Source organism: Cornus florida, unplaced genomic scaffold, assembly GCF_030987335.1.
Source record: "Cornus florida cultivar Cherokee Brave unplaced genomic scaffold, ASM3098733v1 CherokeeBrave_3.0.0_Hap2_Chr01, whole genome shotgun sequence".
Classification (NCBI taxonomy): domain Eukaryota; kingdom Viridiplantae; phylum Streptophyta; class Magnoliopsida; order Cornales; family Cornaceae; genus Cornus; species Cornus florida.
Genome location: NW_026775571.1, coordinates 81,033,449 through 81,047,595, shown reverse-complemented (window position 1 = coordinate 81,047,595; position 14,147 = coordinate 81,033,449). Strand labels below are relative to the sequence as shown.

The 14,147-nt window shown below is 35.1% G+C and overlaps 1 protein-coding gene across 1 annotated transcript; it reads left to right on the top strand.

Moving 5' to 3' along the window:
- The first annotated feature begins 719 nt into the window (after positions 1-719).
- LOC132302751 (uncharacterized) lies at positions 720-12,881 on the top strand. The gene is made up of 6 exons (XM_059799686.1): positions 720-1,091; positions 3,235-3,435; positions 4,721-4,837; positions 10,474-10,623; positions 11,756-11,814; positions 12,468-12,881. Exons 1-6 carry the CDS (start codon positions 867-869, stop codon positions 12,601-12,603), a joined length of 888 nt encoding a protein of 295 aa, XP_059655669.1. The 5' UTR covers positions 720-866; the 3' UTR covers positions 12,604-12,881.
- Positions 12,882-14,147: the final 1,266 nt, after the last annotated feature.

Sequence of the window (14,147 nt, the reverse complement as noted above, 5' to 3'; positions counted from 1 at the left end):
ATAAGTAAATTTAATGTGTTAAAAACAAATTTAATTATGAAAAACCCGAAAGCATGGTGCTATAACAACAAATTATTGGCGAAAATGTAGAATATGTGACATTAACATCTATATCTAATTAATTCTATGTGCATGTGGCATGTCCAAAAGTCATATTGGATAAGGTGGTATAAAATTCAGGAAAAAAGAGAAAACAAAATTCGTATAAATCCCTTGAGATATAGTACCTTTATTCCATGGGAGATGGTCTCCTCCAACCACCCATTTCTTGAGTTAATACTTTCCCTTAATTTATAGATGATTTTCATAATTAACAACCCACTTAAAAGCATAAAGGACAATTCACTCAACAATTTAGATTTTGCCCAAAAGTTAAAAATCTTTTCCATCCTTTGAATTGTGGTTGAGGATTGAAAAAAGCTCCACGTGCCTTCCTCGTGCTTATACTTTTGACCAAAATGATACCACAAAGATGGATTGTTTATTTGTTTTCTCCTTTATTTTTAAAAATATATTTTCCCATCTTTTTTGATAAAAAAAATTCCAATTATTCAAATCAAAGACTCATGAGTCAAAGTTCAAACATTCTTAGTACAATGTTCTAATTTTTCAAAAAATAAAAAATAATTTTTTTTTTAAAAAAAAAATGGAAAACAAAAATGTTCCTTCACGAAATAAAAAAAGAAATAGAAAATTTAAATTTAAAAGGACCTGATTTTCTCATCTTCCATCCATTCTCTCCCCTCTATTTCTCTCTCTCTAGAAAAGGTTTGGAGAAAAGGTTGGCTTGAAAATCAGTGTGGGCTTGATTGGGTGAGAGAATAGTAGGAGTAGGGAGTAGTAGTAATAGGAAATTTAGAGGAAGAATGACAACACCTTTGAGGCCATTGTTGCCTCTTCTCTCTGCTTTTTGCCCTTCAGATTTCTCCAGCTCCTCAATGCTCCTCCACACTACAAACCCTAGTCGCTTTCACATTTATGCTCTCTCTACTTCTCCTTCTTCTGCTTCATCATCATTTGACTCTTTCAGACGATGCTTTGGCCGAAACAAATCCCACCATAATTTGTCCTATCCCTCTAAAACCCATGCGGTACGTCTCTCTCTCTCTCTATGTATATATATATCTGTATCTGTATCTGTATCTATATCTATATATAGATGCACCACACACACACACATGCATGTATTTTTCTGTTATATAATGGATTGCTGAGAATTGGGTGTCTTATATTCAAGTGTTTAGGGTACAACAGTTTTCAGATTTGAGCTTGGGCTTGCTTTTTGTTCTAATTTCAATATGCTTTTATGGTGTTATGGAAGTTGGGGTTTCCTCTTTAATGTAGTGGTGGAGAATTGAAAGATAAGTTTAATCTTTTATATGTTTGAATTAATTGGAACCCTCAAATGTATCTCACCTGCTTCTCAGTTCGCTTTGAGCTTTTGTTTATAGCACACAAGCAAACCCAAATTCAATTTTCAGTGTGAATGTGAAATTTTTCACAAATTGGATTAATTGAGTCGGCTTATGTGCTGATTCGATCGACTACATTTATCCTAGATCTATATGTGTTTGCCTATATCTATTGATGAGTTTGTGTGTATATATGGATTTGATTCATGCAAGAATAAAACAATTTATCTTGAAAACTTAAATCACTATTTACACATAAGGCTATATATTCATTCGCAATACTAACACTGATCAGTAACATATATATTGTTTATAAATGATTTTTCATGAACAACATGCATATAACGGTGTGATATCTCGTATGCATATGTATATACAAATCTCGAGGGTATATATAGTTCTATACATATCTACATATATTAAATGATATTGTCAGGAAAGGGACTTCTTGCCTTATATAGCATCCTAGATTCATCATTTCCTTCTTTTAGGCTTGCTTCTCTTTGTGCCCTACAGAGCCTTCTTTTTTCTAGATGCTCTTTTTCTCACTCTTCATTTTGCGGAATGTTTGGTATTCTATTATATGAATATTTACAAGAGTTAATCATGTTATATAGTTGGCATAGGCTGTGAACATGGAAAGAATACACTGAACGAGGGATAATTAGGAAATAATTATCTGCTTGTGCTATCCCATACACGTCAAAGTTAGATTCTTGTGCATATATATGTTTTAACTGTTGTTACACCTTGGCTGTGAACAGGGAAAGAATGTTTGTTGTATATTGTGCATAAGGGAATTTGCTAAACTCTCTTTAGTAGCAGTCACAAAGAAATTTAATTTTTAGAAAGCTGGTTTGATATCTGCAGATATGAGAAGATTGCTGCATTTAGATGCTATAGCCTGAGCTTAGATGACATTTTTGATGATGAAGTTAATGAAATTATGTTTCATCTTATTGCCACTGAATTATGTTAATAGGTAAATCTTAGGGAACTATTATTACTAACTGTCGTTATTTCAACAGCACATACTTACGGATTGTATCATCTCTGCTATTATATCGACTCTCATGACCTCTTTGTTAAACCTTTCTGAAATCCTTTGAAGTTCCATGCGTATAGCTCTTCGTACCGCATAGGCGCATAGATGACAATCCCTGATGGGTATAACATCTGCATTCATCATATTAATTTGAACACTCTAGGAACTAGTATCATAAATCACATAGTAATGCAACATTTGATACCAAGCACTTAAAGGAAAGAACTAATATAACAATATTAAGAATAATTGTTAGGAAAATATCATTTTTATCTTCTGATGTAAAACAAAGAAACTGTTTCTTTTCCCTTTTTCATCCTCCAAAATGACGCATTGTATTACGGAACATATAAAATGATGCATATAAAGAGATTTTTGACTTGGAATTGGTTCTTTGACTTGAGTTTGAAAGCTTACTACTTTTTTCTTAGGTTGTAAAAGATTTATAGGTTACACTTGTCAACTGATGGACCTCAGTCCTTCCATATCTGATACAGTATTCTGCAATTTGATCATATTTATAGCTACCTTTGTAGGCTTTATTTCATAAAAATATATTACACATACATCATACTGCTATCTTTTAACCCCATGATATGGACTCAAGCCCACTTTAAGCTTTCTTATATCAAATGATCTATTTTATTCTAAGACTTTGAAACATTTGGCTTCTGCTTTTGTGAACTTGAACTTGTCTTTATCACCTCTTTCTATTCGCAGTTGGTTTTCACTAATGATTTACTACCAGGGGCCTCTGTTTTTTATGTGCTGGTATAGTGGCTCTGTGGATATGCCAAAAGAGATCAAAACGACGACAGTTTGAGCATTGAAGACCAGAATCATCTGCAAATGTTTGGTTCTGATGAAGAAGTCACTACACAGATTCCAACCCAAGCGCAATCTGTTGTGGAAGGGTCAGGGGCAGGGGCAGTTCTGATATCGGAGTATAAGCCTGCTCCGGATGTGGATTATTTACAGGTTTGCCATCTTCTCGAGTCACTAATGAAGTTGATTTGGAATGAGTTTCTAATATACGGGGAGTGGTCAGTTCTTCAATTGAGCTATTTCTCCCCTTAGGCTTTAATCTACTGTCCTTTCAAGGTTATCTTGTATTTGAGTACTGTGATACATGGACTCTCCTTTCTCCCTTTACATACGCATGTCTACATGACATGACATAGGTATGGGATATGTGTCTAATGCACAAACCAAATCAGACAGCTCCCTATCCTTCACATGTGATAATTGAAGCAAAAACAATAACTAAAATTTCATAGCAGAAAAAAGTTTCCTATTAATGAGATAGATAGAAACTCCTTTTATTTATTTATTTTAGCAAATGGCATTTAACTTAAATAATAATTGAGTGTATTCTTAATAACAGTGCCACATTATTCTATTTATATACATGCATAAATACTTGTATCCAACTTTTGGACACATTTCCAGTGTTCTAAAATTTGGGAATTGTGGAGCCTGACACTTAGAGGCACACCCACACCTGATCAAAGCCCATGCAACATAGTTTGAGTACACATACCTCTGCAAGCACTTTTTTTTTTTAAATTTACTATTATTATTATTACGAACGGGTTGCACACAAACCAATGGGCCATTAGCCCAATGGTATAACCTTTCCTCCCTCAAAGGGGATGTGAGGGGTTCAAGCTCCGTAGTGGGCAATTTGTGAAATGTGTGAGTACTTACCTAAACCGAAAAAAAAAAAAAAACAAAAGGTTGCACACAAAAAGATGAGACCCGATGACAAATGTGCATTTAGAAATCTACATGATATATATTAGGATGACTAGATGATGGTTTGATTTTATCACTTCCTTGAGTGCACATTTGTCTTGGATAAACTTTAGCAAGAATTTTTGTTTTGGACATTCAAAATCATCTGATTGTGATATTCCTGGCTTTAACAATCTCCCGTGGGAGATTGTTTTGTGGGAGGTCTTGCATCACAGAAAATAGTGATGTGTTAAGTTAGACTACCTAACACACGACTCGAGTCTCCTCTCGGTTTCAATTTGTGGGCCTCCCTTTAAGCCCTTTATGTTGATTTCCATGGACAGTGATGTGTTAAGTTAGACTACCTAACACACGACTCGAGTCTCCTCTCGGTTTCAATTTGTGGGCCTCCCTTTTAAGCCCTTTATGTTGATTTCCATGGACATCTGGCTTTGGTTGCTGGTATTGTGGCCAGTTTGTGTTATATATATATATATATTTAATTATTTAAATTTTGTTTTCTTTGCAGGAGTTATTAGCAATTCAGCAACAGGGGCCGAGGGTGATTGGATTTTTTGGAACAAGAAATATGGGATTCATGCATCAAGAACTTATTGAGATTCTTAGCTATGCAATGGTTATAACGGTATGATACTGTGAATTTTTTTTTTCCTTTGGTTTGTTTAGCTGTGAGTACCGAGTACTGTTGGGCAGGCGGAGACTTGATATTTACCCACTACTGAGCTTCAGATTGCATGTTGTTCTTGCAACTTGTGCACATTGTGGATAGTTCTTGAAAGGCTACATAACTCAAAATTATTTGGGGTTGGATATGTGAATTATGTTTCATCATTCTACTCTATTTAAGGCGATAGGACCATAACTATAGTTAAACCACACACTGTCATATCCTTTCTTACTGTCTCAATACATGTCGAATTGGTCTTGCCTTTATAGGCTTATCCTACCATCATCCTTAAAGGAGGGAGACCACATCACTCTTATTGATACAATTTTTATCTTTGCTATGCATGGTTTCTCTAATTTCATCTTATGTTTTGCTAATTTAACCATTTCTTGAAGATATTAAATCCTTTCTTTGTCTCATTACAGTAACCACACTTTTTTTTCTTTTGACATCTGCACTTGAGCGATACCCATTTTTTAACATTATAGACTGTCCAATTGATTGGTCTAATAACTATTATGTATGTATGTGTGTGTATATATATATATTGGTTTTAAATGTCAAAATATATGTTGATCACTTAATGTGGAAGAAACACTTCTCCCTTTAACCCACCATTCTTTGACGATATAAACGTCGTCATATCCAATCTCTCCTTAGTGTATAATCAAGCCTAGCTCAATTTCTACTTAACCATACCCATTGTTCTCCTTTTCGTATTTGTTTACACTCGGCCTCACTTGTATTTCTACTTTTGCAGTTTTGCTACTACACTTTCGTTTTCTTTAAACCATGCTTAAGGATTCATATTTACTTATTAATGAAAATAATTTCATCAGATGTGTGCATTGTGTTCACACCAGTTCATCTGTAAGGGAAAAAGATAAGGAGTTAAGGGACATCCCTGATTTAAGCATGCAATAATTGAAAAGTCACTTGTGTCAAACAATTTTTTTACTATAATTTTATTTATGTCCTTTCCCATGTTAATGTATATACTTATTTTTATTTAATTTAATTTTTTTTAAAAACCAATCATATTTTATATTTATTGACGACTTTCTCCCATTCTATGGATATCATATGCTCTCTCTTCTCCTCTTTACATTTTTCAATAGTCTCAGTAAGTAAATATTTTCCATTATTGCATCTTCAACGTTAATTTAATTTAATTTTTGACATCTTTTGTTTCAAGTCTTAGTTGCTGCTTTGCAAAAGTTTCATGGTATGGCTTATTAATTTAATATTACAATAATTTGTATGCCCTCCTTCCCATTTTAGTTGTCCACCTTTGATAATATAACTTTTTTAGGGGACATGCAACTAATGCATTGTCCCCTTTTAGAATTACCATATTGTCCTTTTAAGCTTAAAAAGTGTATATTATTAAGTTGAGAGATATTTGAAAACTTAAAGGATAATTATGGACACAACTTTGACTTGTCAAATGGGACAACTAATTTGAGACACTCTAAAATGGAATAATGGACTACTAATATGGGATAGAGGTAGTACAACTTTGGATATTCGCCTTATTTTTATATAGACAGTGAAATCTTTTGTTACTAATATGCATTTGCTTATTTATTATGATCTTATTACACAAAGTTATTAGTTAGGACAAGCCATAATCAGGGAAAGTGAACCTATTCAAGCCTGAGACTATTTAGCTTCGTCTCAGACTAGTGTTGAGCTGAAAAACCTGAGGTAATCCTCAGCCTTTTCACTTACCGGTTTGGTTTGGCTCGTTTGGTCCCAAATCAATGTTTTAGATTTTTATGATCTTTTTATTTATATTTTAGTACTTTTTTTTCAATAAATAAATGTATATTTTTTTCAAAAGTTAAAAAATCTGTTACACATGTTTTCATGGGTTGACTGAGGGTATGGCCTTAAATAGAGCGGAATAGAAGCATAGGATTGATGTAGCCAATCCCAATTAATTGGGAAAAGGCTTGGTTGTTGTTATTGTACACATGTTTTCACGTGCCTACACGAGCTTAATGTGCCATTATGCAAGCTTGGTTTGCTTAGGGCCTGTTTGGTAACATTGCTGTTTTTTTTTTTTATCCTGCTGTCATTTCTGTGAAAACGGCATCAGTGATTTGTTGTGCTGTCATTTATGTCAAAAGCAGAACACGTTTGGTAACTTACATCTGCTTTTGAAATTTTGAAAACAGAAATGAGAGAATGTTTGAAGAAAAAGATATATATATACATATTAGGATCATTGACTAAAACAAAAGGGACAAGAACCCACATACAAAATAGGGTTTAATTTATTGTGTCAGTTGAAAATTGTGTCTCAAATTCCTATTCTAATTATGTTTCAATTTTAGAGTTGTATTTTATTAAGTAATTGTTTGTTTGGCAAGTTTTGGACTCCAACGAATTGTAATCCTTGTCCAACAAGGAATTGTATTTGTAATTTTATAAATAGGCACATAGGTTATGGGTTGAGACTTGTGAGATTGAGAGAGAGGTAGTCTCATGAGGTAGTTTATGGGTTGGTAGAGTAGGAAAAACACCGGTGACACTGGTAGCGAGGAGATAGGCTTGTGGAGTGATATATGCAGTGTTTGTACTCTGTTGTTGTAATATCTCTACGAATCATAGTGAATCTCTTCTCATCCGTGGATGTAAGTCGGTTTTGGCTGAACCATGTTATATCTTATGTTTGTGCGTGATTGCTTTGTTGGCTTTCATTGGATCTTTGTGTTAGTGCGTTTCCGCTGCCCAACAGTGTCCACAATCTAAAGAAGGAGAAGTAACAAAGGCAAGAATTTATAGGTCATCAACTTCAGCATTCCTGAGATGTGTGCTGGTGTGATTTCAATCCAGGCTGAAGATAAATATTAGCAGGAGTGAGATACTTTTGAGCAGCGAAGGTAGAATTTATTTACTCTAGCTAGTATTTTTGGATATGGTGTTAGGGGCATTTCTGGTGACATATTTGGCTCTACCATTGGGAGTTTAGTCGAGGGTGTCATCTATCAAGTGGTGGGGATGTTCGCGAAAAGGTTAGCAATATAGAAGAAGCAATATCTTTTGAAAGGAGGTCGTGTAACTCTAACCATGAGTACCCTCTTGGACCTTACAACATATTTTCTATCTTTGTTTCAATCGTTGCCACCATAGTAAGAAGGATAAAGAGGTTGCAAATGGAATTTTTGTGGGAAGGAGTGGGAGACGAGTATAAATTCCTGTTGGTGAACTGGGAGTTGGTTTGTAAACCTCTTCAGATGGGTGGTTTATGATTAAGTAAATTCAACTAGTTTAACCATGCCTTGATGGGGAAATAGCTTGTAGACTTGTGGTGGAGAGAAACAAGTTGCGGAGGAGGTAAGTTTTCAAGACATGTTCGATTCAAGGTGAGATGTGGAAGACATCCGATTTTGGATGGATGCTTGTGCGGAGATAGACCTCTTGCATGCATTCTGAAGCTATTGAAGATTGCAGTGGATAAACAAATTATGGTGGCTGACTGTTATCACCTTGATAAAGGGAGGATGACATGGGATGTGCAGTTTGGAAGACACCTTCAAGACCGGGAGATGGAGTGTATTGGAGCTTTCTTTGGGTTGCTACATAAGCAAGATGTGGATAGGGAGGGTGCTGATGAATGGAGTTGGTCGGACTATTGGAATGGAGGATTCGCGGTGCGATCGTTTTATCAGGTGATACGGAGTGACTAGGCAACATCTTTTTCATGGAAAGCGATATGGAGAGCATGAGCCCCTCAAAAGGTGGCTTTCTTTAGATGGATAGCATCTTCGGGGAGGATTGCGACGCTTTGATAATTTGCATAAGAGGCGGCAAATTGTGATCAGTTGGTGTTGCAAGTGGAAAAGGGATGACGAGTCAGTGAATCATCTCATTTTGCCTTGCCCACTGGCTAAAGATGTTTGGGTATGCTTTTTGTCCTTTTTAGGGTGCAATGGGTGTTGCTAGCTTCAAGCCTTCCAACTATGGGCGTGCTTGAGTCTTGGAATGTACAGTGGGAAGACAAGTTTGAGATGCATGGAGGGCAACTCCTCTATGTATTTGGTGGGGATTGTGGTGTGAAATGGAATAGAAGGTCCTTCAATGGTGTGACTTTGGAAGCTCCAATTTGGGTGCTAAAGCATTACATGTTGAGTTCTCTGTTTCTTTGAGTTTCAGGAATAGCTTGTAAATTTATAGAGGACTTTGTAGACTTTGTGGATAGCTTGGCAATATAGAGGTCTTTTTTTTTGTGTAGTTCTTTGGGAGCCCTCTCCTTTGTGCGTTCTTTAATGAAATTTTACTTATTAAAAAAAATTATATTGTTTTGTTTAACTACAGTTTGGACGTCTTCATCCTACCACAAATTTTCTCTAATAATGGCCGGGTCCTTTTGATTCTTTAAGAACCTCTTTTGATATTATTTTAATACTCAGTCATCTAATTATATGTTTCATCTGCCCAATTTTGTTCCTCCTTTTAGCATCTTATACTTGACAATTCTAAGATAACCTCCCCAATGTCATTCCTATCTCCAAATGAATGCCACCATGCACAATCTTATAGCCTCCATAAATCTTTTCCTACATGACCAATAAAGTCTCCTATCAATAATTACTTTCTTTCAAGTATCCCTTGTATTGCACAATGCACATTCATCTCACGTAGAGGATACTTTTACTAGGCTTATTTCTGTATTTTTGAGTTTTAGGGTTTTTATTTTATTTCGTTATTTTCTTTTCCTTAAACTTTTTGAGGTTTCATTATTTTTAGGCTCATTATTTTTCTAGTTCTACATCAATCACACTACCTGTCCTACATCACTATATATGTGTGTTGAAATTCTAGAATTACTTTGTTTTGATTGATTGAGTTTGTGATGCATATTTTCTCTCCTACTTTTCCTTTCTTCCCTATTCTTCTTCTCTTGTCTCTCTTTGCTTTACACCACACAGTGTCTTGTAAGCATTTTATGTTAACCTTCCCAATATACTCCCTCCGTTCCAAAATAAGTGTCCATCTTTCCTTTTTGGGCTGTCCCAAAATACTTTTCCCACTTAAAAAATTCAAAACCAGATATTTCACACCTTTCCATGAATGCCGTTGAAGTTTAAAAAAAATTCAAACTTGGGGTAACTTAGTAATTTAAAAGGGGATAATGCATTAATTGCTGTCCCCTTGAAAACTTCTACTCCCCAAAATGGACACTTATTTTGGGACGGAGGGAGTAGTTTGCAACAACTTTGTGCTTGTCAATGTTCCTACATTCTAAAATCGCTACTCTCCTTGACTAGTTTCTTTGCCCATGGTTGTCCAGAACAGCACAGAATCTTTACCCATTTTTCACTGCATCCAGTGTAGCAGCAGTGTTCCTTGCCCATTTTTCTTGAACATCTGTGTGTTGATGCTGCGTTCTCTCATTTAAAGAGCACGTCCTAATATTTACTTGAATATTTCTAAAATTTGTGTTTGTAAAGGTCTTTGGCTGCCAGTTACGTAAACATCCCTCCTTTTTCCCAAGCTTAGGATCAGTTGCCTATGGGTTAAAACACTACGATTGACAAAGTGGAGTCTCCTTTAAGTTATACATATTTATTTTTCTTCTTTTTCAGAAAAACCACATTTTCACATCGGGAGCATCAGGGACTAATGCAGCTGTTATCAGAGGTGCTCTGAGAGCTGAGAAACCAGAGTTACTTACCGTGATATTGCCTCAAAGTTTGAAAAAACAACCTCCAGAGAGCCAAGAACTACTGTCTAAGGTAAGAATCTAGTTACATAGTTCTTTTTGCTCTTTTGTTCCATGCATTGCAAACTTGTAACATTTCCAATTTTTCGTAAGTTCCTCATGAAAGTTTTTAACTATTACACATCTTTATTCTGTTCAACATTTTTTGGTGAGTTAGTAGCATTGTTTTTATTTTTATTTTATTTTTGATAATTTAAAAAAATTGAATTTTTTTGAGCCACCTGATTAAAGTCTATGATGTTGTCAGGCTTGTATTTCGTGGTCAGTGTAACATACTAACATGGGTTCTAAAGTGCCACAAATGGACTTGGTTCACGGGGTGATGAAGAACCGGCTCCAAGATCTCCCTTGCTAAGGGAGCTGTTAACATAAAAGAATAAACTTGTTTTGAACCGATTTGAAAAAATCTTTTTATGATCCTCCCAATTTTTTGCACTTTCTGAATTATCAGGATAAAATTAGGCAGTTAAGACTCATTGTTGATTCCAATCTTGTATTGCTGTATTCATCTTTTATTGCAAGTCTTTTTTTACAATGAGTAGGGTTTTTGATGTACAGAAATCGAAACTGAAATTGCCTTCTTGATTTAATGCCAGAATGTGTTTTTAGGTCCTATTGGTGGTCCCTTTTTTGAACTGACTTAGATGGTTGTTTTTCCCTACTAATGATCACCTCTACTGTCTATGGCCAAACAAGGAGGAAATAATCTACAACGTAGATCATTGAACCATTTCGATGGTTGGAATGTTTGTAAACATGAATCTTTGTTTTAGTTGTAGGAGAGAGAGGGAGGGGTTTGCCATTATGTAGCTGGGTGTGTATGGGTTAACATCGGCTCTAGACTTCTATTTTATATTTTTGGTTGGTAAAAACATGCACACTGACAATTGTCTCTGTTGGGGGACTTGAACCCTCAACTGTTCCACTTGGAAGTAGAGGATATACCATTACAACTAAGCTGTTGGTGTGGGATTGAATCAAGTTAGTAAACAACAAGATCAAAGTACCTATGGATGAGGTTAAAAAAATCCCTAATTTAATTCAAAGTTTTCATTTGTATTCTAGTTCTAAAGGATGTTATTGGGGCATTACGATATGCATGTAATATATATTTTTTTGTCCTTTCCTTTTTTGGGGATTTGCAGGTCAAGAATGTAATAGAGAAGCCTCACAATGATCATTTACCTTTGATAGAAGCCAGCAGGTCTGTGAGCTAAGCTGCTAAGGCAACCTTTTCTTTCTACTATTCTGTGTATTTATTTTTGTTCGTTTCTATTTTATTGCTTTCCACACTTTGTCTTTTGTTTCTATATTATTGTCCAATGGAACAAGGAAAATAGCAGGTGCCTCGACTCACCTGCCACCGACTGTGTCTGTGAGGGCCCACACCCCCTCCACCCTTACAGTCAGTGTTGGCGAGTCAGGGTCACTAAGCATTGTTCTTGAAACAAACCTCCAGGTATAGATGACAGCTGATTCAGAGACCTCTTCAATTAAGTTCAATGTAAAGGTGAAGTTACCCCTAATTGCTCTGAACGATGTATGCCTTAAGGGATATCCAAATCAGTGCTTTTAAAAGAAATTTCAGAAAGTGCTGTAATTTGGAACTTCCCTCGTTACATGACAATGACAATTTGTTCAGTGTAGCGAGTGTGAATGACGATGACAATTTTTGAGTTTATCTATCTATATTACAGCCAGATTTTACATCAATGGAGAAACTTTGACCGTTCTTTCATATTGAGTTTAGAGAACCAGACCATTGATTTAATCTTACTCGTTTATAGTAGATACAGGGGTCGTCCTTTTGGTGATATTGTGGGGTTTCATCTGATACATGTTTGTGGTGAACTGCAGGTTATGTAACATGGACATTATTTCACAGGTTCAGCAAGTCATTTGCTTTGCATTCCATGACAGCAGATTGCTTATGGAAACATGTCAAGAAGCTAAAAATATGAGGAAGATCGTGACTCTTTTTTACCTAGATTGATGGAGAGCAACAACTTTGTTCATTTGTCTATAGATGGGTTAGAGAGAGAGAGAGAGAGAGAGAGGTTGCTTCTTTTTGTTCATAGATTAAATTCAACAAACACAGATTGCTGAGATTTATGTGCAGATTGCTTCTTTTTGTTCATTGGAAGAAGAGGGTATTAATTTTTAAATTTATTTCTTGCAAGTTGTAGAAATTGTAGCCTTTGTAGGAAACATACTGAACATTATGTGATTTACATGATTCATGGATGTGTACATTTATGGAGTTTTTGGGAACCAGAGGATTAATTGTACGCAAAACTAGTGTTAGATGAAAGTAAGATGCAGTGAGTATTTACCGTCTTTCATGTGTCGAAGCATCAAATTATCTCATGCATTTTTTAGGGTGTCAAGTCTTTAATTATTATTCTCGCAAAAATGACACTAAATTGCAGAGGCATTTGTTTTGCAGAAGGGTTATTTGTTTAATTTTTTATTTATCTGAAACCATGTTCTTGCATTGAAATATATTTTTGCACTATAGGTCGGTAGGACTTAGGTTAGTATATTTTTGTGATGATAACTTGAGTTTGCATTTTTTATTTAAAATAAAAAATAAAAAAATCTGAAACAATGTTCTCGCGTAGAAGTATATCAGTCTATATTTCACTGCAGGCCAATAGGACTTGTATTGGTGTAATTTTGTTGTCAAAACTTGAGTTTGTCTCTTTAATTTGTAGTACATCAAGATTTTCCAAAAAGTTTGTGTCAATTTAAAGTCAAGGGTGTATGGGTTCATGCATTAGGGATTTTTTTTTTTCTTAGTTGATAATCATACACTTGTCTCTTTTGAGACTTGAACCCCTGATATTCCTTTGGGAAGTAAGAGGTTGGTACCGCTAGGCCACTGACCCGTTGGTCATGCATTAGGGATTTTATTCTTAAATGTTTTGATTTGGGAAAAAAATCCAATTGAATTGAACAAAAATCTATTTGAATTGAACCAAGTGTTCTTTTGAAGGATACTTGATGCATATCAATTGTTTGACACGAGTCTTGATAAACCAAAGTGTTTCTGAATGCACAATTTCCCTTTCGAGATTAGAACTCTAAAACCGTAATCTTTATGGTATTTCTTTTTTGCGCTCTCCAAACGTATGATTAGAACTCTAAAACCGTAATCTTTATGGTATATCTCCAGGCTTTTAAGCATAACATATGCAATCATAAGCAATAGAACTATATTAAAGTTCAACTAAAACAACAAATCATTGATTCTGAGATTGACAGGAAGACTAGCCTGGAGATCAAATTGCTATTATATTGGTAGTGACGGACCAAGGACCTAGAAAATTATGTGAGGAGGCAAACTTATATTCTATTGCTTATGATTGCATATGTTATGCTTAAAAGCATAGTGGATTGTTGTTGATATGTTGTGAAAATTTAAATTTCTATTATTTGGGAATTTAGTTGAAATTTAAAAAGTAGTTAAAATTAGTTTGCAAGTTGCAACTAACAAGACGGATTCAACTCTCAAGCCAAATAATGAATCTTGTACAT